Source organism: Apium graveolens, chromosome 3, assembly GCF_009905375.1.
Source record: "Apium graveolens cultivar Ventura chromosome 3, ASM990537v1, whole genome shotgun sequence".
Classification (NCBI taxonomy): domain Eukaryota; kingdom Viridiplantae; phylum Streptophyta; class Magnoliopsida; order Apiales; family Apiaceae; genus Apium; species Apium graveolens.
The window spans coordinates 21,721,455-21,747,176 of NC_133649.1; the positions used below are offsets into that span (position 1 = coordinate 21,721,455).

Here is a 25,722-nt window from a genome sequence, read left to right on the forward strand (position 1 = left end):
TATTAATTATTTTCTGTTTTTACCTTATTATTCTTATTTAATTAATATATTAATCAATTACATTCTCATATAAAGTATAAACACACGTACGCATCTTACTAAACATCGAAACATCTTACGAAAAAAATTCGTGCATCGCATGGGACAAAAAGAAATCTTAGGTAATTCTATTAATTATTTTAACATTTTTATTTTATTACTCTTACTTAATTAATGTACAAATCAATTACCTTTTGATATAAAAACACACGTAAACATTTTACGAAACAGTGGAACATTTTACGGAAACAAATTTGTGCATCGCACGAGATATAAGATAGTAATATCTATAATATACTATACTAATTTATAGTAGACGAAATATTGGAATTTCGATGATCGGTACCTTTTTTTACATGCTAATTTTACCAAATTACCCTTGTGATTGATTTTACATAATTATCCTTAATTATTTTACATAATTACCTTAATTTTAATTAAAAAATTTATTAGCCTTAGTAATAATAGACTTATAATAGAAAAAGACTTCAAAATATTTTTTAATTATAACATGTTATCTTTTTTATTTTTTTCAACTAAAACAATACCTTCAAAAATCACAGGCAAGTCTATTTATTTTATTAAAATGAAACTTGAAATAATTCGTTAATTAGTATAACAGTGTTGAACTAAAACAAATCTATATATACTTTCATCTAGGCTAAAATATAATACAATTGAATCAAGATATAGCAAAAGTGTAATCAGAAAATAATTAAATTCAAAAAATTTATATAGTATTTAAAATAATCGGTGCATCGCACGATTTTAAACTAGTATTTAACAAATCACCTTACAAATTCAACATAATTGTAGATAATCATAATTTAATTAACCAATTTACATAATATGGTTGGTGATGCTCTAATTGTACTAAAACCAATCACCTTGGGCATTCTACACACAACTTCTCCAAGTGCAGAGCAAAGCGATTTTAAATTAACGGTCGAGTTAAAAAATAATAGAATAAAATAACATTAAGCCAAAACTCAAATTGTTAACTCTGTTTGATAGGCAATATAGGATCTATCAAATGTAACAGTACAATACAAAACAGAGGTTTATCGATTAGGGAGAAAGCAAAGTGGAATAACAGGGAATCTATAAGTTTTTGACTTTTTTCACAACACAAACTCAAGTTTAATTTGAGTAGAGCTATTTGGTAAAAAAAATAAAGGGGCAGAATTAAAGTTGAGTATTGGAAATTTCATAGCACATATGCACTTCATTCTTGTTGGAACTTAAAGCGTCCCTGGAATAGAAGAAGAGTTTGACTTGCAAAATTCTCTTTATTTAACGTTAAGAGTCAAATAGAGTATGCATGTGCTTCAATGCCTAAATGTTCTGACAAAAATACATCGAAGAACAATTGAATGCTTGATTAATGCATACGAGTCCACAACACAAAATTAAAACTGGAACTGCATTTCCGGAGTGTATCCCAAAGCCTCAAGGTTTGCAGCCATGGCTTTATTCATCGGTGGTGGTCCACACCTCAAAATCTGCCATGTCAAATCATGGAAATTTAAGCCTTGCATTGCAATCTCGCGAATGAACGTCTATAAAATAATATATACCTGAATATCGGATGCTGGGGTCGGGCAATGACTTTGAATCATTTCCTTGGTTACAAATCCTACACCACCATCCCATACTTCTGGTGGCTGCAGAAGTACAGACACAAACTACTAGTTCATCCAGGTCTTTATCACAAAAACCAGCATAGAAGCAAGGATAAAAGGAATGAAGGAACAAGTTACCTGGTTTAGCACGTAGTAAACTTTGAAGCGATCTGGGTAGTTGGTTGCAAGTCCCTCTATTTCTTCCTAAAAAGTTACAATCAAGTTAATTCATCAGTATCATGACCAAAATAGTTGACAGTTAATCTTCCGACTTCTAGATCATCAACTCTTTTACCCAAGTTCAGTTTATATTGCTGTGGGGGTATAAGTATATTTCATAGATTTTTTTTTACCGAAAACAGCTACTTAAGTTTATCAAAACTATTCATTTTGGTTATTTATCTTGGGCATGGATTCCGCGTTCAAGCAAAAGATCTTTCCACCAGATTCATGTCTGTTTAAGATTAATAAAACAATAAGATCATAAAAATCTTATGGCTCATATATTAATTCGTAACTCTGGAGAGAACATAACATCATATCCAGTGCATCTAAATCTATAGACAGGTAGAGCGTAAGAGGTATTATCACTATTTCATGGTACTATATACTTTCTTAAAGGCCTCAGATAATATGTCAAACTTAATTATAAATGTTACATGGTCATAAATACTTTCTTGAAAGGCCTCAGCATCAACAGGAATAGATTCTAGTTACCAAAACCATTGAGTGGACGTTCGGATACTCCACCAGTGCAAGGAACAACTTTGCACATGGAGGGAGGGAGGAGATACATAAATTCCATATTAGTAATAACCCCACTGAGATCTCGCAATCTTTGTTCCTTGAACTGGCAGACCCACTTAAATAATTAAATTTATACTGTATTTAGTTTCAAATTTCTGTTTTCTAATAAAAAAGAACATAACTGCGGTGAAAAATATTTAATCAAAATATGTGAAAGAAAAGTGAATTGGTATATTTACCTTCAAAAGGATATCCTCTAGAGAAACATTAGCATAGATAAGGTGCACCTTGGTGGTATCATGTGGGTTTTCTAATATAGCTCTAGCAACCTGCAAGACAAGAAGAAACCATACAACAATTGTAATACTAAACCTGGCAGATAATAATTTCAAGGTAGTCTGAACCTCCAAAATTATCGGAAACAACAGATAGATAGTAGACAATCATGCCTGGAACATTGGAGTAATGCCAGAACCACCAGCAAGCATTCCAAAGGCTCTCACTTGACCAGGTTGATACTTGAAACGGCCCTGCCAAACATCGTTATCAGCAACCGAAACATCTTTCACAGCTGTAACTACTAACTACAACTTGCTAAAAGCAAACACATCTCCCAGAAATGATGCTACATACCTTGGGTCCCTTTACAGACAAATAATCACCAACACGCATCTCCCGAAAATGATGTGACATCCTTCCTTGTGGATACATCTTAATGCACAAAATCACTCATAAGATTTAACAAAAAAAACAAAATCACTCATAAGCATTAAACTCAGCATAGATAGAAGAAACAACCAAACATGATGAACGCAGTTAATCATCAAATGATTCATAAAGGAACTTGAATCTATACCTTTATAACTAATTTAAAATGTCCAACGTCTGAGTCCAGAGTAGTTGGGGTGTATGGTTTGATAACGTCTTCACCTTGGCTGTCCTTGCCTCTGTTTGACACTTAAACTTATTATGGTTTTGACGAATAATAAAATTATATTTTGTATTTAAAACCAAATATGATATTACAAATAGAGACGGATATATGCTTTGTGAATAATAAATTCAAAAAAACCAATGAAAATACCAAGTTAATGAGCTAAACCTGCAACTAATGTGTTGTCCGATTGGAAGGCCCAGCACTGAAGTAGGTGTGGGGAGTGCAAACTTGAATTCAGCAACATTGTGGCTAAGCTGTTTGCGCTCAACCAGCTTGAACTTTTTAAAGTTCTCCGGGTCCAGACACACTATCAAGCACATGCAACATTTCCATTAAATTTACAGATAATACCTAAACTTTCAATAGATTGCTATAGGCCTATAGCTATTATAATTTTGCAATGTAATCAAAACTATCAATAAGATCGACATCATCTATGCCAAAATCATTAATTGTCAAGTCTATTATCATAGCGGACGGCCAAACCTTTAGATTTCTTGGAGGAAAAAATGATGGCAGCTGTGGCAGCAACAACAACGGTCGCAACAGCAACACCAACAATCTGGATCTCACTTAATCCAAACAATTCCATAGTTTCAAGGCCTGAAATCAAGACACCAAAATTCACAGGTGAATTTAACAAGTAATATGACAAGAAGTCAATAAACATATCCTGATCACTGAAGCTAAACAACTTAAAAGGGATTAAAAAACACAAACACAAATGATTCATATTGAGTAAGCATTGATTTTCAATCCCTTTGAAATTACAATCACACGTCTCCTTTTAATTACATATCAATTAAAAAAAACATTCATTTCAGTGAGCTACCGAGTAAAGCAAGTCAACAAGAACCAAGATCAGTGTATGCAAAGATGGGAAATCTAAAAGATTCAATTTTTAACAACCCCATCAAACAAACAGGTGAAAACAGGAAAATTTAAGCAATCAGACTAAATAAAATATACTTACAAATAAAAATAACTGGAAAAATGAAAATTTTAAAATGGTGTAATATTAGTACCTAAGAATGATCTGAGCAGCAGTTGTTTACCAAGAGTGGTGGTGGTAGGTGATGAGTTTTAGGTGAGACAGAAAAATATACAAAGGGATGCAGTATCTATCTTTTATATTATATATACACACACATATTCCAGTTTGATTTTCTTGTTAGGTGGATTGGTGGAAAGATGGGACTGTTGGTTCTGTTACAATTCTTTTATAATTTTTTTTAATTAAATGTAAAAAAATCAAAAAAATACTATTATTCTTTTTATATCTACTCTCTCCGTCTCTAATGATATCTGTCTTGAACACTTTTGAAAATGCGCACTTTTAATTGTTAATATCTTTAATTTTGTATTAGTTAAATATAAACCCTCCGTTAATATTAAAATATTCATAAATATGAATTCAATAATATCATTCATGACTATATTTTGACAAATATGGCTTATAGACTTACAAATGAGTAGAATCGAACCCAGGATCTGGGACGACAGAGGATAAACTCTTAACCACTTGAGTTATCCAACCGTGCTCTCATGACTATATTTAATCTTATAAATTATACAGAAATTAATAGTTAATCGTTTATTATGAATAGAGTAAAAAGTCAGAATAGGAAACGTATAATGGGAAGGAGGGAGTATCTTTGAACATACATGGTGTAATTTGGAAAGCAAAATTTAAAATTAATAAATAAATTTGTAGTGTGATTTTTTTTCCTTGGTTAAATTTTTTTTATTATAGAAAACTCTCAGCCTATGCGCATCAACTAAAACTAATGAGACAGTCTCTGACTGAGGAGGATTGTATAATCATAAATTTTCCTCCTAAGATTCGAACATGTGAACTAAAATATAGTTATCCTTTTTTTAACCGGCTGATTCAATTATTACAGGTTTGGTTAAATTTTTATTTATGTTTAAATTAAATAGTTCGAAATGTAGCTTTCAGGAATATAGTTTGTTTCAAAAACAGGTAATATTACAGATTAAAGAATCACAATTTGGACCAGTTTGACGGAATCATTATTGTGTAAGGAGATTTGAAAAAGAAAATACTTATGTTAATTTCGTACACATTCGATTTCTTAGTAAAAGTCACGCTATTTTATTATCGAAATAAAAATAAATAATTGTTTGGACCGCTAAAGACCAACCAGCCCCTCCGAACCCAAGCATGTAGTTGGGCCAGAGATTGGATAAAACCACGGCCCAAAATTTTTAAGCATACTCTTCAATTAAAAAAAAGTATACATGTTTTTTGAAAAAAAAAATAAATGAATATCAATGAGAAAATCATTATATTTTTAATTATTAAAATCTATTATATATATAATAGAGCAATTAGGGGGTTTATTGAGACAATTTAATCATTTGAAATTACTTAACTACCCCTCATGAATATGTATTAATAAATAATAAACTTAATAACATATATTAATTAAATCTAGCTCATTAATTACTAATAATTATATATTTAATACTACTCCATTATTGTATATTAAGAACTTATACTTATATTTATATATGTACTTTTACAAGTATAGACTAAAATTTTAATATTATTATAATGTTATATATCTATTATTTTTCGCATTTAATATGTCATATGTCTCATTTTAATTATTTCAATTAAATTTCAAGAAACTCTAATTCGAACGAAAAAACAAATATTGTATTTTTATTTAGATACGTATAATACTTGTATTATAAGTTCACAACACACATGTAACACATGTTAAATCAATAATCGTATAACTCGTTTTCACATATTTAACATTCAAATACATATACACATATATACAATATATAAGAAATGAAGATAACTAACACAAATGAATTATATTTTTTCCTAATTGATTATCATGAGTTTGTCAAATAATGAATTTTTATGTCATAAGATAACAATTATGGAATTTTAAAATTTTAAACACTTTCAAGTATATTTTTTATGAAAATACAAAATTGAAAAGAAGTGCATCTCACATTATGCCATATTTTTCAATTATAAAACATATACACATTTCATTAACATAAAAAATTTTGAAAATATTTGTGTCTCATATCGGCTATAAAATACAAATACCAAAAAAAAACTCATCATTATAGCAAAGACACGAACAAAAATAACTTCTCCTAACAATTTTTATATTTTATTTCACAAACATGTATAAAAATTATATAATAATTGATGTAGATCGTTCCCGTGACGTTATAGAGCTAGTTAATATAATCTCAAAAGTCGCTTTTTCTAGTATTGTATTAGCTAAAAAAGTATTCGTTATTTTGCAACAGGTAATATATACAACTAAAATATTAAATTAAATTAATAAATAAACTTATAGTTACCAAAATTAATAATAACCTTAAATCGTAAATACATTTTTTTGTGTAGGTTGAATGTCCGATGCAACGTCATCTAATCCAAACTCATAGAGCTGCAAAAACCTCTGCAAAACCCTCCATCTCTCTCTCTCTCTCTCTCTCATTCTTGAATGGGGGTGTTATCTTATTCTTCTTCTTGTTGTTCATCATCTTTCTTCACGCCTACCTTTCCCCATCCCCAATGCATCTCTTTCTGCAATTTTACTCCCTCCCAATTCCATAACAACAAAAAGTATAGCAACAATAGAGTTTATCTACTTACAAGAACAAAATCAAGAAATTGTGTTTCTTACAAGCCCACTTCAGCATCTTCTCCTAATTCATTTGACACTGTTAACATTGCCGAAGATGTCACCCAGGTTTCCCCCCTTTTTTCCTTCATCTTCTTTTACTTTCAGCTTTTTTTCGCATTTCTTTTACCTTTTCAAATGTGCGGTTTAGCTTAAGGTCTGCGTACATCGTACCCTTCTTGGACCCTGATTTTCGAGCAGGCTATATTAAGGAAGACTAATCAACTTCAATTTCTGTGAAAGAGCAGTTTATGTAATTAGGACGTCTTCCATTTCTACTAATTTAGTTGTTTTAAAGCGGCAAAAAATTATAGGGTTATTCTTATATCATAATATTCCTGTTTCATTTGCTTAAGCAGTTTTTATGTGATGATGTTAGTAGGTAATAGAAATATCGAAAACCTTACTTGCGTTGAAACTGATATACTTTTTGTAAACATAGCTACCCGATGACGGAACATTAAATTGCCTGTGAAACATTTCACTAATTTTAGTAGTTGTAATCATTATGTAGTTGATTGGAAGAACGCCGATGGTATATCTTAATAAGGTAACAGAAGGCTGTGTAGCGAATATTGCTGCAAAACTCGAAAGTATGGAGCCTTGCCGAACTGTAAAAGATAGGTAACGTCCAAGTTCCAACCCATGTCCCTCAACTTTTTGAGATTAAACCTGCTAACTGCTGATTAATTAATCCTTTTCTTTACACTATCTCTCAAGTGAATATATAAGAACCACTTATTACCTCTTAAAAACAATATATCTGACTTAAAATCCAAGTAACGCAACCTTATTATAATAATAGCTGAGACGCACTATAGTTGATTCATTGCTTATGGATCTTATAACATCTCAGAATCGGTTACAGTATGATTTCTGAAGCTGAAGAAAGTGGAGCAATTTCGCCAGGGAAGGTTAGATTTTTCCTTGCATACATTTTACAGTTGCGACTCTTGTCCTTTTTTGTATTCATAAAAGTTATTAACAGAAAATAGGTGGTAGAAAAATAGTCATGGTACTAGTATGGTATGTGTTTCTAGACAGATAGCAAAGCTAATAGACAACTTATTCAAGTGTTAACAGTCACCACTGTATGTCGTTCACATTTACATCTGTCTTTATACAGAGTATATTAGTTGAGCCAACTAGCGGAAACACAGGACTTGCTATTGCATTCGTAGCAGCAGTCAAGGGATATCAAGTTGTAGTTACGATGCCTTCATCCATTAATATTGAAAGGCGGATCCTTTTACGTGCATTTGGAGCAAAAGTTGTTTTGACAGATCCAACGCAAGGTATAAATGGTGCTGTTGATAAAGCCAAAGAAATCGTTCAAAGCACACCAAATGCACACATGTTAAAACAGTTTGATAATGTGAACAATACAAAGGTTTGCCTGCCTACAATTTTGAGCATTATTGATCTCGTTAATCATGGATCTAGTTGGATTTTTAATGATTGAATAATAAATATCACAGATCCATTTTGAGACGACAGGACCTGAAATATGGGAGGATACTCTAGGCACTGTTGACATACTTGTAGCAGGTATTGGAACTGGTGGAACCATTACTGGCACTGGTCGTTACTTGAAAATGATGAATGAACACACGAAGGTTGTTATACTTCTTCAGTAAAGGCTTCATCGCCTTTAATTCTGTATCCAAAAGAATCTTGTAAGATCAACTAAGTAACAATAGCATCATTAAAAATGGCCTACTTTTCATAACTAACGGTTACCTGTAGATAGTAGACACTTTATTTGTTTTTTAACTTCCAGTGCCACTAGATTCTTGGGTTTGGGGTGCAAAACTTTTGTTAATTTTTGTTCTAAACATCTTTCTTAGGCTTATGTTTTCTTTTGTTCGAGATGCTATTATGGAGTTCTCAATTAAAATCCCGAAACTTTCTTAGTCTCTTGATTTCTATATTCCATGGTTACAAAATACAAAAAATAATCATTATGTTGAATCGCCATAACGTTACCATCTTCTTTTGAAGGTCAAGTGTAGACATAAATTTATAGTTAAATGCCCTAGCTCGTACTGTCGTATGGGCTCTCTCATTATTCATCTCTCCCCCTCTCCCCTCACTCACAGACACATGCAAACATAGATAGGAATGTGTAATGTATGCACCAGTTTAATTTTTTTTATAAATTAAGGGGAATGATCTGTACACTACTTTTAACTTGAAGTGTATGTATGGCATACAATAATTTATGTGTTTTTGGTTTACCGAGTAAGTAGGTATCTGCTAAAATGGATGTACTATCGGTTTCTTTTTTTTTTCTTGTCCATCATGCTAAATCATTTATATAATTGTCTTAGTAGGTAATTGGAGTTGAGCCTGCAGAAAGAAGTATTATATCTGGAGAAAACCCAGGTTGAAATTTTTTATAAACCTACTTTTACAGTATCAGTGTACAGCTCTTTCTATTGGAATTTTTATGACTTCACTTCTCACCATATAAGACTTCAATGCAGGTTATGTGCCAAGAATATTGGATGTCAATTTGCTTGACGAGGTCTTAAAGGTATAAGATTCAAAGTGCTGAAGAAAGAAATCCCTAAATGATCTGTTTCGTAATTTAATATTTCTGCTTAGGCGTAATTTAATCGTGCATATGAAAATTATAATTTTAAATTTTGTTGATATTAAACAAAATATAGGTAACAAATGAGGAAGCTGTTGAAATGGCAAGAAGATTGGCATTAGAGGAAGGTCTGCTGGTAAGATGAGTTATTTTTTGCCAAGTCTTTGTGATGAGTATTTATTGTGTCTTTATCAATTATGTTATCAGAACCCTCTTCTCTCCTTAATTTTTACATTCAGTTTAATTTGTTTGTATTGCAACCTTTAAATTTACTAGAAATTTTAGTCGGATGACTAGACATAAAAACATTGACCCCTTGATGATTTTTATTTTGCCAAGGTTTTCGCCTTGAATATTTAGAACTATATGCACATGACCTTAATCATGCCTAGAATCACTTGTTTGCTTACTTACTGACTTCTTTACTTACTGACTTCTGTAGAATGGTTCTTATAATAAGTGGTTTGTAATGAATTAGTTGATCGAAAACATTGATATAAATAATTTAATATGGTTGCATTATCTACAGCTCTACACTATAATGTATGTTTTGCTAGTATTATCTTTGCTTGCCTTTGGTTATTTATCTATGTTTTGACTTCCTCAATCCTAGGTTGGTATCTCTTCTGGAGCTGCTGCAGCGGCTGCTGTACGCGTTGCAAAAAGACCTCAGAATGCTGGAAAGCTCATTACGGTGAGTGAACTTTTTGCATTACCTCATATCCTCATATTGAATCTGTGTATTTGACGTGGAATCATGGTGTGGTTGTTGAAGAGCTAAGGTGCAGGCGATCTTACCACCTGTTATCCAGCAAATTTTACCCACTCGCCATTTTCTTCTAGTAGCTCGATGATTTTTGACGAAAAGAACACATTCATTCATTTAATAAATCACTCTTACAGAGATACATCACTTCGGGAGGAGCATTGGCCTGTAAAACTACGATTAGAAAGAAATATGGATTGCCTTGCTAAGCAATGTGCTACCCTATTTGCTATTTGCTGATCATTTAATAAAATAAAATGCAACATTAGCAATTTCTTGCATTAGCTGCATGCAATCAGCAATAACCAAACCAAACGGAGATGTAAATGTCATAGAGATGCGAAGAGATTGTACCACTTTCAAGCAATCTGTTTCTATAAGGATATTGTGCCACTGCTTCGATTTAATCCAGCTCAGCGCTTCCTTGAATACCATTGCCTCAGCTCAGCAGAGGTCCTTCCCCGTTGACACGCCGCCCTGGCGTCTATCAATCTATCTGTATGATCTCGAGCACAGAATCCATACCCAACACTGTTATCAGAGTCGAAGAGAGCTGCATCCAAGTTTATCTTGATTGTTTGTTGATCTAGTTTCGTCCAGAGCTCCTTACCATCCATTGTGTGAAGACTTTCAATAGACGGAACAAAATTCTTTGCCTGAGCTTCAATCCATTGATCGAGAATAAACTGCACAGTTCGAACAACTTCATCGACATGTTGATATGTATCATACCAGACCACCATGTTTCTAGCTTTCCATACCGACCACAAAAGCATTGCTATTTTAGGAATTATAGAATTTGTGTGATGACCCATCTTAGTTACCCATACTCTTCATTTTGTTTCGAGTACCGGTGTCGGACACTCGACACTCGGACATGTGTATGGACACTTGGACACTTATTTTAGGCCAAAAACATGTAAATTTTCAGAATATTGCCGAGTCCGACACTTGGATACAAACCCGTGTCCGACACCCATACCCGAGTCCGGGTAACATAGTGACCCATAATCATCTCCAGCCAACCTGGAAAGTTTGTATGATTATCTGTGTTATTAGCAACGCCTATCTCTTTCAGGCACAACTGAGCAAAGCCACAATTGACAAGGCCATGTAATGTGGTTTCCTCACAAACGTTACATAAAGGGAAAATCCCTGCAATAGGAACATGTTTCATCTTAAAGCAACTTTTGTAGGTAAGTACTCACTGCAACCTCGCCATAAAAAGTTCTTGACTTTAGGCGGGATTTTTAAATTCCATAGAGATCTCCAGAAACTAGAATTAGCGTTTGACACCCAGGCTCCTTTCATCTCTTGCATTAACCGAAATGCGCTTTTAACAAAGTAACGACCGCTTCCTTATGCCAATATCTGATATCTTCTTCCTGTCTAGAGCTGAGAGGCGTTTCAAGAATCAACGCCTGATCCCTCTCAGTGAACAGATCGGTGATTATCTTTGTATCCCACTCCCTTGAACCCATTTTCATTAGACCATTAATTACCTGATTATGTAAAGCAGGATGATTACTAGTGACAAACGGATGCTCCGAATCTTGCATCTTCTAGCACTCAGATTTTATCCCCAGAACCAATCCTCCATCGAGAGTCATTTCTAATCAACTCTTGAGATGCCCGTATACTCCTCCAGATGAAACTTGGGTTACTACCCAACGCTGCATCTATAAAAGAGCATTTAGGAAAGTATCGGGCCTTAAAAACTTTTGTAACCAGGGACTCTTCATTGTTTAGAAGCCGCCACGCTTGTTTACCAAGAAGAGCCAAATTAAAGTCTTGTAATTTCCTGAATCCCATGCCACCCATGCTTTTTGGCTTACACAAAACATCCCAGCTAGCCCAATGAATACCCTTCCTCGTTCTCGTCTCCAACTCCCACCAGAATTTACACATGAGCTGCTCGATCTCCTTACACAACTGCATAGGTAATAAAAAGACACTCATAGTATATGTTGGCAAAGCTTGAACAACTGTCTTCAAAGGAATTTCCTTTCCTCCTTTAGAAACAATCTGATCATTCCAACTTCCAATCATTTTAAGCACTCTGTCCTTCAAATATCCCAGAATGACATTTTTATTGCGACCCATTGTGTTTGGCAGTCCCAAATAAGTACACTGGTCTGTTGCCTCTGCCATCCTCAACTGACTACTTGCCTCATTTTGAACCACTTCTTCCGTATTTGTAAAAAATATCGAGGATTTTTGTTTGTTAACCTGTTGCCCTGAGGCAGTTTCAAAGGTCTGAAGGAGTTGACAAACCTTAACAGTCTCATTTATCGTTGCTCTGTAGTACAAATATGAGTCATCCACAAATAACATATGCGATATACCGGGAGCACCATTTGCAACACGGCACCTATGAATCCATCTATTAATATAATCATTTAAAACCCTCATGGCAAATAATAAAAAGATAAGGCGAGATTGGATCACCTTGACAGATCCCTCGAGTCGGGACAATAGGACCCATTTCCTTCCCTCCATGAATCACCTTATAACGAACTTTAGAGAAGCACTGAGATAGGAGACAAATCCACCTTGCATTGAAACCCATTTTGCCCATTATTGCTTCGACAAAATTCCACTCAACACGATCATAGGCCTTACTCATGTCTAATTTAATAGCCATTTATCCCTCATTTCCCACTCTTTTTCGTTTAAGATAGTGAAGAACCTCAAACGAAATCATAATATTGTCTGTAATTTAATCTCCCCGGAATAAAAGCACTTTGGTTAGGAGAAATTACCGGATCTAACATAGGCTTCATTTGATTGACAAGGACTTTTGAAATCACCTTTGAAGACACGTTGCAGGTCTCAGCTCCCCCATGCTTGTAGGGATCTTCTTCTTCGGAATTAACACTATATTGTCTCATTCAACTCCTTAGCCAGATGCCCAGTATCAAAAAAATCACAAACAATCTTTATTAAATTTGTACCAACTATGCACCAGTATTTTTGAAAACCGGAGTCATACCATCGGGGCCAGGGGCCTTATCCGGGTTCATCTTAAACGGAGCAAATTTCACCTCCTCGTCTTGGATAGGTTTAAGCAACTCCAAGTTCAACTGGTCTGTGATTGAAGTCTGCACCTTGTTTAATATTTTATTCCACTGGTTGTTAGAGGCTGCAAATATCTGAGAAAATAATCAGTTATTAACTGGTCTAGACCATTGGACGAGTCTAACCACTCACCATTACTATCTTTCAAACACTTGATTTGATTATTCTTCCTTCGAGCACTTGCAGAAGCATGAAAGAATTTGTTGTTTTGATCCCCGTGTTGGAGCCAAAACTGTTTAGAGTATTGACGCCAATAAATCTTCTTTTAAGTCAAAATTTCATTTAGCTTATTTTGCTCTTCAGCGTAAAGTCGAATAGAATCACCATCCCTCCGATGGTTGAGATGCTTCAAAACATGCTTACAATCTCTTATTCTTTGAGCAAAGTTTCCAGTATTCTCTTTCCCCCACACTTCTAATTCTAATTTGGCCTGACAAGCTTGAATCTTTTGAATATAACTAGCATTCCCATTTGATTCCCAACACTCCATTACAATATCCTTGCACGCTGATTCTCTAAACCAGGCGTTTTCAAACTGAAAGCGCTTAACCATCGTTCTCGATATGCTTTTGTGTAACTCTAAAAAGATAGGAGTATGGTCTGAAGTCGAAATCTCAATGTTAAAAAGAACAGCCTCATTATTAATATCTAACCACTGTTGAGTAGCTAGTGCTTTGTCTAAACGAATCTCCACCCAATCGCTAGTTTCTTTGGATTTTTCCCAAGTATACGCATAACCCGTTAAATCCATGTCAATGAGATTGCAGTCCGCTATTGCTTCATTAAATTCTTTCATCAACCATTTCGGGTATCGTCTACCGCCTCTTTTATCCTCTTGAGAAGTAATATTATTCAAGTCGCCAATAACACACCATGGCAAGCTTGACTGTTGGCTGAGAAGACGCAGTAAATCCCAAGAATTTTGACGTAATCTTCTGTAAGGTTCACCGTAAAAACCAGTTAATCTCCATTCCTTGCTTGCTGCAATCTGATCACAACGTCAATGTGATTTTTAGAGAAACTCTTAATATTTACTTCCTCATCGCTTCTCCAAAGAAGAGCTAGACCACCACTTCTCCCATTCATATCCACTGCAAAAGAGCCTTCGTAACCAAGTTTCTAAGAGCATAGAGGTTGCTAACAAAGTTGTCAAATCATGACAAATCATTAAATATATTATTTTTGAATGTTCTCGCACATCCATGTCACTCTTGGCAGCATTTATTAAAATTTTGCTCCAATAGTTAAGCAACTTTAAAGGTTGCCCATGTGGTCCCTCTATATTAATTTTATATTTAGTTCAATATAAAAGTGGGTTGAGTAATATACACTTTAGATGTTTTTTATGACTTTTTGCTAATTTAGGAAGTTGTCAAGGCGTTGCCAAATTTTGGCAACCTTGGTAAGCAACTTTTGGCAACCTCCCAACTCCAATAGGTAGGCAACCAAGGGTGCTATGCCACATAAGCTTGGCAACCCTATTAGAGATGCTCTAACTCTATCCACTCTTTCTTTTGTACAAAGCGTTTCACACAAAAAAATCACCTTAGGTTTCTTCTGGATAATCATATCCATTAGGAACTGAACGGCCCGTGGGTTCCAAGCCCACGGCAGTTCCAAGACAAGGAGCTCATGATCCTTGGCAGACCCCATCCTTGAGGCCTGCCACTTGCACGTTTTTTGGAAGCCCGTTAATCTTATTTGTTGGGTTGATTTTGTTATTCTCATTGGGCCTTTTCCTTTTTGGGTCATTAAAAATATACTCCGAATCTTCCTCCATTCTACTTGTATCAGCCGTAAATTTAAATTGCTATTTTCCGCCATATATTCCCTCCTTTGTGCCAATCCCTCCTTTTTTTACGCTATCATATCCCTTGGAATTAGACTCAGGATTTGCAGTTCTTTTTTCCTGCTCTCATCCTCATCCATGGCTGTAACTTTTCTGATCAGGTTCCCTCCCTTTTCCGGCGACTGCACTGAATTACCTGACCTCAACCATTTTAGAACCAATTAAATACTGCTGTCTCCGTGGCGTTGCTTTCATCCATGGTCCATATGGTTTCAGTATTTCATTTGCTGGAGTTTCAAAGATCCTAGAGCAGAGATTTTCAGCATGACCAAGTAGTCCACAAATGAAATGAAATTTAGGAACATGTTCATATTTAAAGTTCACCCAGAACCAATCACCACCTGATTTCTTAATCTTCATATGCCTTTTTAGAGTTTTATCAATCTGCATTCTTACCCGAACACGAAGTTAATCGCGCCAAACTCCAACAAAATTGTTCCTATCCGACTCCAGGAACTCCCGTATGTAATTGCCCACATCCTTGCATACTCCCTCCGACATAAACCCAGGTTGAATGTCATGAAGATGAACCCAGAAGTCCAACTTGTTTATTTCCACGCATCTTGGATTGTCACCTTCCTTCAACCGCTCAAACGCCAGTTGCATTCTATCATAGGTCCAAGGAGATCCTTCAATTACCCTGGTAATATCAACCTCATGATAAAATTGAAAAAAAAAAGAGATTTGGTTCCAGACTTTTGATATAAACACCTTTTCCTGGCTTCCATAATGTAGCCATCGCATGCTGCATTTTCTCAAAATCAATAGATCTGTCCGACAAGAAACGCCCCACCAGGCACCACCTTGTATCAGTTCCTCCATCTACAGCCTCCTCAGCTTCATACCATAACCCTCCTGCCTCCTCTTCCAAACTAATAGCTGCATATTGATCCGCTAATTCATCCATTATCCTTTTTAAATTACAGAAGAACAACGTATATGAAAACATGAAAACAGAACACTAGTTTGTAATAGAGAAAGAACCAACCATGTCAGCTGACATGAACACTAGTAGCTCAATGATTAAATGTACTGTTTCACCATAAATTATCATACTTTCCTCTCACTGGCATACAGTCAATTATATATAATGTTTACTTGTTTTGGTTTTTATGCTATATAATGTAACATATATTTAGGCTGCGTATGCAGGTTCCCTGAGAGATGATAATATAACCATTATGTAATCATACAGGTTGTGTTTCCGAGCTTTGGTGAGAGGTATATTTCTACTGTCCTATTCGGTTCTATCAATGAGGAGATGCAAAGGATGCAAGTGTAATGCATATTTTCCGCAAGACTGAAATCTAGGCAGAATCCTTCCTATCAAGGAAAATTTAGTGGGCAAGCGTCAAAGAAGTTTCCAGATGAGCTGATTGCACCAGCCCTCTTGCCATTTGCAAACCGCCCGATATCCTAGCAAAAACTTCTTTTAGCATTTCAGGCATTAAACTCTAGGTATACTGAGAAAGATGATGTTTATTACGAATTTCGAGCATGCTTGGAGAGGCAGCAGTAATCTGACCTAGAATGGGTTCTGCAAATTCCGCTGCCATCGTACAGATTTTTTTAGAAGTGGTGTCTTTCTCTTATTTCGCCAACCTCGAAATGCTTTACTTCTAACCCCACAAGGTTCCGAGACGGAGCTACGAAACTGTTGCAAAAACCGGTCTTTTGTTAGTAGGCGGCATCCATCCCCTCGTAGTTTTGAGTAGGCATGATATTTTGGTGGTTCTCCACATTCTTACCGGGTGATCCCGGAATTTGCCTTCTATTTTATATTCCAGAAGAAAAGAGAGCTTCCAACTTGGTTTGTTCTAAAACCAAAAATGGGAATTTATCCTAACTATGGTATTTTTGTCATTTTTTCTAAACTATCTAGTCGCAAACATTTTTATCGAATCCGGCAAAAATTGTGATAACCCGTCATATTTTTTAAAACCGGAAGAATTGTCAATTACAAAACTAACGAGAAAACCAGAAAGCAAGCCAATCTCCCCCTTTCTGGTGTGCTCGTTAAAATATAAAATGAACCGGCCAAGTTGTGCAATGCAAAAGTTTGTGAAAACTGGATATATGACAAAATTGAGGTGCCCCATGTTCCAAGACAGCAAAGAGGCTCTCAAAAGTGAGTTGGAGCAGCGAAATCGGCTTCTGGCCAAGGAAATGGAACTACTACTACGTAATACTGTAGTACATGTAAATTCCATTCATGGGTGCTCAATTAACAGTTTAATTTTGTCCAACTTCATAAGAAAACTCGGACACTGATGACATATACTAGTACAAGCCACATCTTATAACAAGACTATGTCCTTTTAACTAGAAAACAACTATAAAAAAATATCACTGCTTTCCAGTTATTATTGCAAAACCCAGAAGGATCTCATCATTATTTTACTACAAATACCAAGACTATAAAAAGCAACATTTATTGTCATTTTCACAGGCAAACCGAATGCGGGTAACACTAAACTAATAATGGAACAAATACACTACCAAAATCCTATGCAAAAGGATTTCCTCCAGTTTGTGCCACTGGCTCGTGAGATGCAACACTCCTGAAAAAATTAGAAAAGCCCAGATAAATTAGCGGAGAGTGACATTTTTAAATGCTAAAAGCATGTTCTGGTGAAATACAGCACAAAAAGGCAAAATCATTTTTTTATAAGACCTTATCTGTCAATAAAGTTTTTTTCAAGTATCTGTGATCACTGCTTTTTAGGATGACAGGTTCACTGAGTCGCAAAGGCTCCTGTGAAGCCTGGGGTGAGGTCCAAAGGTTTCTGGGATGCCAAGAGGTGAGGAACACAATATCTGAGCTGAGCCCTATTTAAGGCACCAAGCTCACTGAATTGCAAATGTTTCTCTGGATTCTAAGGACGAGGCGTACATCTTATCGAAGAAAGGCACAAAACTTATATTGATAAAAATGTGAACTCCAGATGTATGAAATGAAGCATATCAGCAACTTACTCATAAACAAAATACAACTAAAATGAGGAAAAAAACATCAGACATGATTAACTGTATAGAATTAAAAAGTTAATTGCCTTTAGCCATAATAATCTTAAAAACAATAATCGAATTCCAAAACAAAATATTGAAAGCTTGCAAGTTGCAATAAATTAAAATTATTAAAATTACCTAACTTTGGCATATAATTATACTCTTATAATTGCATATGAATAATAATCAAATCCTAAAATCCGAATTGAGTAATAAGAATAAGCATGATGGAAGGAGATTGTGAATTAGGTTAAGCGGAATTTGTGCAATCCGCGGTTTAACCTTCTTTTTTTCAAAATAAGAAGCTAACATAAGTGAGTGCAGGCGCTTGTATAGGTTTATAATATAAACATCTGCTCGTAGTATACATTCTACCCACATAACATACACATGCCAATATGCACGTACAGATACATGTATATGCACATAGGTTTTGGTCAAGTAAGAACCTCTACTGCCCTAAGATATGTAACAAAAACAGTTGAAAACAGTTTCTTATCAAATTGATCTCATTTGTATCTATTTATCATCCAATGGTTAACAATTAAAGTTCTTAGGTTCTTATATTAACTAGTTCTCCACTTAATCATAACACTATATGCACATATCTGTGTTGCGGTATGCATAGGAGGTGTGTTTTTGCAAACATGTGGAAAATGAAACATGATTTAAAGATATTGTAGTAAAATATTAAATATCCTCTGCTTATTCAAAAGGAATGGAAATCAGACATTTCATGAGAATGAAATGAACCAAGAAATCGACCCTTCCATTCTTTATGACCAACAAAAGTGAATGATCATTCTATTCCTTGCAATATTGGAGACACTTATTAGGAACATCATCCAATTCAGGTATAAGTGGGAGGGAAGAAAAACGAGTGAAAAATTTAAGTACCGAATTCAATAATCATTCTTCCTAGATCAAAAGGACAGTACAAAAAGTGAACTAGCTTACATTATTTGTGTGCTTGGTGCTGGCCCGCTATATAATCCGAGGTCACCTGCACAGTTGCATTACTACAATCAGACTGGTTAAATATTTGGTTAAACTGTGTAATGCACCTCTAAGTTTCCATTTCACTCACCTTGGGGTCCAGCAGATGTGACTGGATTTTGAGAGAACCAAGGATCAGGCACAGCAGAAATATAGGAGGCAGGCATGTGGCCATTAGGTAAAATGGCTTGCAAAGAGCTCATGTCGAAAAACTGCAATTAAGAATGTGGAATCAAATAGTCAGATATTTATAAAGTCCACAGACCAAAATTTACCCTCTCTATAATAAATCGGAGCACTTGCACTATTAAGAATTGTATATAAAAATTAGTGTGTTGAGAAGTTAATTACAGTGAACCCTTTCATCCTAAAAAAAGAAAACTAGAAACTAGAAAGAGATTAACTTCTATGCTAAGATAGTTTCCCTTTCATACCTATGTTGCATTGTTCATTACATAAGAAATTTGCACATTTAACAACCAAAATTAGGTATAAAACAGAAAGAAAAATGAAGGAAGGGCATTAGAATTGGGAGACGCAAAGAGGGGGAAAGGTAAATATTTTAAGGGGAGGTTGGTCTTGAATTCTTTCCGTCTCACTTCCCCCAAAATATCAAAAACATAATTATAGAATATGTAATGAAATAACCTAATGGACTAAGGCCTGTTAACCATTAAGCTCATTAAAAATAACCACTACATATTGAATAAACTACTAGCCCCGCGTATAAAACAAGTAATAAATACATTACTTCCCACGAATTAAATGGATTAACTTATTATTTACTAATAAATATAAAAGATTCCCTTCTATTATCACCTCTGTTCCTCATCAAAATACTTAAGCAGATGTACGTAATACAATAGATGCTAGGAATAGTAAATTCAGCCGAGTCTATAGCATACCTCATTGTTGGGCTCTAAATCAGTATCAAAAGGAGTATCAAACGGGTTGGAAGATTTTACATCAGTTGCAGGAAACAGTGCTCCTGCCTGTGAAACATAAAAATTAAGACAAGTCAAACCAAAAAAATAGGGAGGAACATGTGTGCGGTGTAAATAATAACATGCACAACCCTTGTATTATGCTTCTCAGTTATCCCAAGGACTGATTAATGCAATGTGATAATAAAGCTTACATAATATTTTACATGATAAATTGAATGAGAAAAAACAAAACAGAAGATAAATATAACGATGACATAACAGGTGAGAGATAGTTAGGTAAAGATAGTGTAAACAGTAATTACTAATTATACAATATCAACAGGACCCACCAGTCAACTACCATCACGCATCATCATAGCCTCAACCAATATATACTCAACCAATTTTATCCAGCACAGCACACAGATGGTACCACCAATAACATATAAAAATATTTGCACTATTCAAAAAATATAAAGGCTTTATTTACGTGCTACGAATAAATATCAAAAAAAATTTGCATGCAGCTGTATAGGAAATTATATAAACCTCTGACACTCTTATGCCCAAATACCCATCAGCAAATGAAGAAGGATTATGTGCTGCAACATGTTCACTACTATGCTGGTATTCTTTTCCAAATGGAAACTGTTCATCTGGAGTATCAAATGCATTCCATGCCTAAAGAAAACACGAAACATTAATGGTCAGAAATTTACTGCATCTATTTTTCAGTAATAAAATCTTTACCCCGTAAACGGGGAGCGGGCAGCTCGTCTTAAATGTACATATTATGTAGGGTGGCAGAATGAGGGTCATAAAAATGTCTGGCAGCCAACTCCAGGATAGGACAATATAGGAAAAATCAAAAATGAAATAGAGTATCCACATATTGGAACTTACAAGTAATGAACAAAGATTAAATTTCAGTTTCAACATGCTTCAAATCTAAAGATGAATTGAATTACAAAAGTTAAATTTATTTATTTATTTAAAAAATAACTTGAAAGCTATTATAATGATAATCAACTAAGAACATAATAATATAGCTACATACTTATAAATTTTGTGTATTTATAATATTCTTTACTTATCTACATAGGCAACATCGCCAGAGAGTGCATAGAGATATGTAGTATGTGCCTCATATGATATAGCTGTTCTTCATAACCATTCAACCATTCAACATAGACGTGATAAATAAGAGCCCGGTTAAGAAAGGCTTATACATTTATTGATGTCTTATTATTTGGAAATGTATATATTATCCATGCAAATCTAAATTAAAAATCTTACCTGATCAGTTCCTGCATTACTGGGAGCTTCAAAATTGAGCATGCTCTCGTGCCACTTATCAGGAATTGATGAAAGAGGCTCTATTGAACTAGAATCGAGAAATGAGGACCATTGTGGAGTTGTGTTTAAAGGTAGTAAGTTGTCAACACTTGTTAGAGATACTCCTTTGAGAGGTGCCGTCCCAGCAGTAGCAGTGGCAGATGTAGATATGAGATTGCCTTGACTAGGCTCCATAAGCTGGGGTACATCAAATGTTGCCCACCCTTCATTTTTCTCAGTAACTACATTTGATGATCTCTCATTCAAGGATCCCACTGAATGCTGCCGAGGCATATTAGAGAAAATATCTGAAGATGGAGATGGCAAATTTTGAGATCCTTGATCAGAATTCAAAGTTGAGAAAGGGGGGGGCGTCTGAAACCAATCTACGGGTAAAGTTGATGATGCTGTGGGTAACTGAAACAAATTAGGGGCTGAGGCTGAGGATGTAACAGTTCCAGACACAAATTGGCTATCAAACAGGTCAACACTATTAGAAGTCCCAGACACTGCCGAATGTGGTAAGGAGAGAAAAGAAGCTAGTTTATTATTACGGGTCCCTGCAGATTGGTCAGGTTCAAATGGACCATCTGCATTTTCAGAAGTTACTGACTTGAAGGACATTGAATTGCTGTTAAATGATCCAAAGCTGCTTGTAGATGCAGTCCTCTGATCAGAAGACAAATAAAGACTCAGTGAATGGGTATGGAAAAATCAGTATGTACAAAACAACAGAACTCCTACCAGAAAATCATCTAGAAACAAAATAGCAAATATTGTTCTCCCTGGTCAAACAACTTTTGATCTATGTTAACCGGACCAGTCTCAGGCTCGGAAATATACCAAAAACTGTGCATGTTTTGGCCTGTAATGAGATGTCGAGTTTTCATATTTATTCCTGGTATGAATGTCCAACAATAATGCTCAAGGTGAATTATTAGGTCCATAGGAACATAGCATTTATATAAAAAAGAATGAAAAGTCCAATACTCGAGAAAACCAACAGTAATTTGTAATGTAAAAAGGAAGGCAAACATGTTGCCATTGGCTTTGTTTTCTCTTCCATCTTGTTACAGCTAATTATACTTCGGAAGAAGAAGAAAGATATCATCTTCTCTTTCCGAAGTAATTTTACATATAAGTCCTGAGTGTTTGACGATCTTCTAAAAGTGACAATATATCCTATTCTGCTATTTTGGACAGCCTCTGGATGTATTAAACATGTGACAACACATATGTTTTTTCTCTAACACTTGTAACAATGTAGAATCTGTTAGGATTTCAGCAGTCCTGTCTTTAGTACTGATAATAACAGGCTAAATCAGAAACTCCGTGTTACTTTATCCCCTATCCTCCTCTGATCTTTTATTTGAAATCATGCTCATAGTTACACCAATCAGATATATAATCGAAAAAAGACTAAGCACGTATTAAACTCCTACCACTTAATTCAGGTACATCTATATAAGTTACTCCCACGGTAGAGTATAGCATGGTATACCAGATTACCAGCAATCTCAGTTTAACAAGAAGTCAAGAACAGATATAGGATAGATATAAAATGACCTGCGAATGTGGAGCCTGCTCTGCAGCACTCTTGGTATGTGCATTAGAATATGTATTAACATTACGCTGACTTATTTCTTCACTAAATACGTCCCTTGATGATTCACTGGAGGGACTGCTGAATCCAAAACCTGTTTGAGAGGTAGGTGCTTGGGTCTCATGCTTATGTATATCACTTGCATTAGACCCCTCATTTGAAAAACTTCCCTCAAAACCATTGTCACTTGAATGACTAGGACTCAGGAAACTAGATGTTTTAAGGCCTCGGTCTGAACCAGCCTTTCTAGTAAGGGCAAAAGCTTGTTTTCCATAGCGCCTTTCTTCATACTGGTAATCATAAGGTGGGCTTTGAGAATAGGAGTGATAGGAACTAGCTCGCCTCGTCTCGTCTTCATGATTCTTAAGGTCCTGTCAAGTTTATATATACAGTACATGTGAGATTGATTGCTGGGAGGATGGCGTGAGATATTCTAATACATCTATCCGTTAGGAGTCCCATAAAGGTGTACATTTTTAAGATACAACCCTAGTGGGTTACACATATCTATCAATTTCTGTACTGGTATCATTCTTTTAGCGAATATCTAAAAATATATTTAGCAGTTAAGATATACATCTAAATCAGTTAAGTTTTATTACCTGCGTACCTCTTGGAGGTTTCTCAGATGTCTTTCCTCCAGCATATTTTTTATCTACATAAACAGCCTTCATAAACTCTCGAATTTTGTCAGCATTGCTACAAAACAGAAGATAGAACTAAATGTCTTTTCAGGAATCTGCAAATATTTAAAATGTTCTGATCTTCAGGAGCAAGAACGGTAGAACTTCACCTGCTATCAGGGAACCTCTGCATTTGCTGGTTCCAAGAATTTAAAAATGTTTCCCTTGCACGCTGAAGCCATTATAGTAAGCAAATAAGCAATCCAGATGACAATGGAAAGAACTAAATAAATATTATCATACCTGATTACCGCCTTTTTGAAGGGCTTCAACTTCTTGTGAAGTAAATTTAGACATGGAAACGGACTTCACACGGTGTGTGAACTCACGGCTGCAAACCATGAAAACTGAATAAGTAACAAACCACATTTTTCCATAAACACAATGTTTTCTTTTCACCCACCTAACGAACCTTATTGAGCATCATACGCCATGCATAGTTGAACATATGACAAAGCACACAATTATTTTAAAATAGTGTACTTTGCGGATCTTAAGGTGAGACATAATCTAAATTCAACAAGGATGTCGGCATCAAAGAAATGTTTATACAAATGCAATAAATTAGGTTAAGGTACTCACTGTATCCCACTACATGTTATGCAAACAAATGTCCAGAAGGTCGTGCAGACATACTGGGGTCCCTGTAAACAGTAAAAAATATGCATTAGATGCTTGGTGAGGAAATCACGGAAAACAGCCATGGAAATGAAGTAAAGTTTACATTAATGAGGCAAGTCAATATATTGAAAAATAAAATCAAAATCCAGTGTTTCCCCTAATTCTAAGCATTGACATCGCTTACAAAAAACAGAACATTTACTTAAAAAGATATTATACAAAAACAGTCTATTGAGAATTATGCGCTATCCCGTGTGGAATACTCTACTCCTAATAATAATTTATCATGCTCGATTATGTTCTAAACAATAGGAAAGAAGTTAAGTCTTTAAGCAAATGTTGTAATCAAAACTCAGAAAATTAATAAATTAAGCATGTTATTCCAGACGTGTAAATGATCAAAGGGGGACGGTACATCGAGACCGATTCTTTAAACAAAATAAAAACTTTTAGAAAAAGCTTCAATTCGATACAACAACAGTAGAAGTTAGAGAGAGAGGGAGGGGGAGAGGGAGAGGGGGAGAGAGAGAGAGAGAGAGAGAGATGATTACGAGAGAATTGCAGTTGATGCATCTGCGATTGGGAGGAAGCTTCATAAGACCCCTAATGATCTTCTCGTTTCGCTCTTCGGACTTGGTGGTGCTACTCATTCTCAAATCTGAAATCAAAACCTCCCTGCTAATTAATAGAAATGCTAGGGGGGGGGGGTTTACAAATGAAAATCAGCAGGAAGAGAATTGAATCTAGGGCTTCAATTAATTTGAATTAAGAGGGGGGGGTGTAAATAAACTATAGGAGTGAGAAACTCCAAAACAGGCCTCTCTCTCTCTCGTCTCTCTGGGTCTGGGGTGTGTATGTGGACACTAGACGTTACAATATAATAATATTATTACTACGCTCCACCACCCCGATAGTACTAGTAGTAGTCAGTAATTACAGCTGCACACTGGTCAGCGCCTCTCTTCTTTAACCGTTTTGACTTGACACTTTACTGCCCTGTGCCTTGTCATCGGCGGACCGCTGTAATTTTGTAATTATTGTTGCAAATTCAGACGCATCATGGTCAATATATCGGCAATTTTTCACGCTTGCACAAATATTACACCGAAATTTAATATTTGTATTTTATATTTCAAGTACTCGATAAGAAAAATACACAAATGATAAATATAAAATACCTGAGATATAATATCATTTTTATTTTGAATACATGATACGATACGAGTTATACA

At 35.1% G+C, this 25,722-nt stretch overlaps 3 protein-coding genes across 8 annotated transcripts; 1 reads left to right on the forward strand and 2 right to left on the reverse strand.

The window, feature by feature from the left end:
- Positions 1-1,235: 1,235 nt before the first annotated feature.
- Positions 1,236-4,527, reverse strand: LOC141711962 (NADH--cytochrome b5 reductase 1-like). The gene is made up of 10 exons (XM_074514701.1): positions 4,371-4,527; positions 3,832-3,948; positions 3,511-3,652; positions 3,265-3,355; positions 3,042-3,119; positions 2,858-2,938; positions 2,648-2,737; positions 1,800-1,865; positions 1,617-1,703; positions 1,236-1,541 (listed from the first exon to the last, which is right to left on the reverse strand). Exons 2-10 carry the CDS (start codon positions 3,935-3,937, stop codon positions 1,449-1,451), a joined length of 834 nt encoding a protein of 277 aa, XP_074370802.1. The 5' UTR covers positions 3,938-3,948; positions 4,371-4,527; the 3' UTR covers positions 1,236-1,448.
- Positions 4,528-6,761: 2,234 nt separating this feature from the next.
- Positions 6,762-17,089, forward strand: LOC141711961 (cysteine synthase). Of its 5 annotated transcripts, none has more exons than XM_074514697.1 (10): positions 6,762-7,097; positions 7,543-7,652; positions 7,885-7,942; positions 8,155-8,418; positions 8,507-8,644; positions 9,362-9,413; positions 9,515-9,564; positions 9,701-9,760; positions 10,238-10,318; positions 16,513-17,089. In XM_074514697.1, the coding sequence occupies exons 1-10, from the start codon at positions 6,849-6,851 to the stop codon at positions 16,597-16,599; spliced, it is 1,149 nt and encodes a 382-aa protein (XP_074370798.1). In that variant the 5' UTR covers positions 6,762-6,848; the 3' UTR covers positions 16,600-17,089. The 5 variants fall into 5 exon arrangements, 4 of the variants coding, with proteins under 4 accessions (XP_074370798.1, XP_074370799.1, XP_074370800.1 ...); XM_074514698.1 differs by having other exon boundaries at positions 7,897-7,942; XM_074514699.1 differs by lacking the exon at positions 16,513-17,089 and adding an exon at positions 10,528-10,723.
- Positions 17,090-17,536: 447 nt separating this feature from the next.
- On the reverse strand, positions 17,537-25,347 carry LOC141711960 (putative ADP-ribosylation factor GTPase-activating protein AGD14). 2 transcript variants are annotated; one of them, XM_074514695.1, is made up of 12 exons: positions 25,042-25,347; positions 24,452-24,513; positions 24,113-24,200; positions 23,980-24,041; positions 23,789-23,885; positions 23,150-23,557; positions 21,545-22,252; positions 20,798-20,929; positions 20,228-20,314; positions 19,414-19,534; positions 19,284-19,329; positions 17,537-17,878 (listed from the first exon to the last, which is right to left on the reverse strand). In XM_074514695.1, the coding sequence occupies exons 1-12, from the start codon at positions 25,138-25,140 to the stop codon at positions 17,824-17,826; spliced, it is 1,965 nt and encodes a 654-aa protein (XP_074370796.1). In that variant the 5' UTR covers positions 25,141-25,347; the 3' UTR covers positions 17,537-17,823. The 2 variants fall into 2 exon arrangements, with proteins under 2 accessions (XP_074370796.1, XP_074370797.1); XM_074514696.1 differs by lacking the exons at positions 24,452-24,513; positions 25,042-25,347 and having other exon boundaries at positions 23,797-23,885; positions 24,113-24,190.
- Positions 25,348-25,722: the final 375 nt, after the last annotated feature.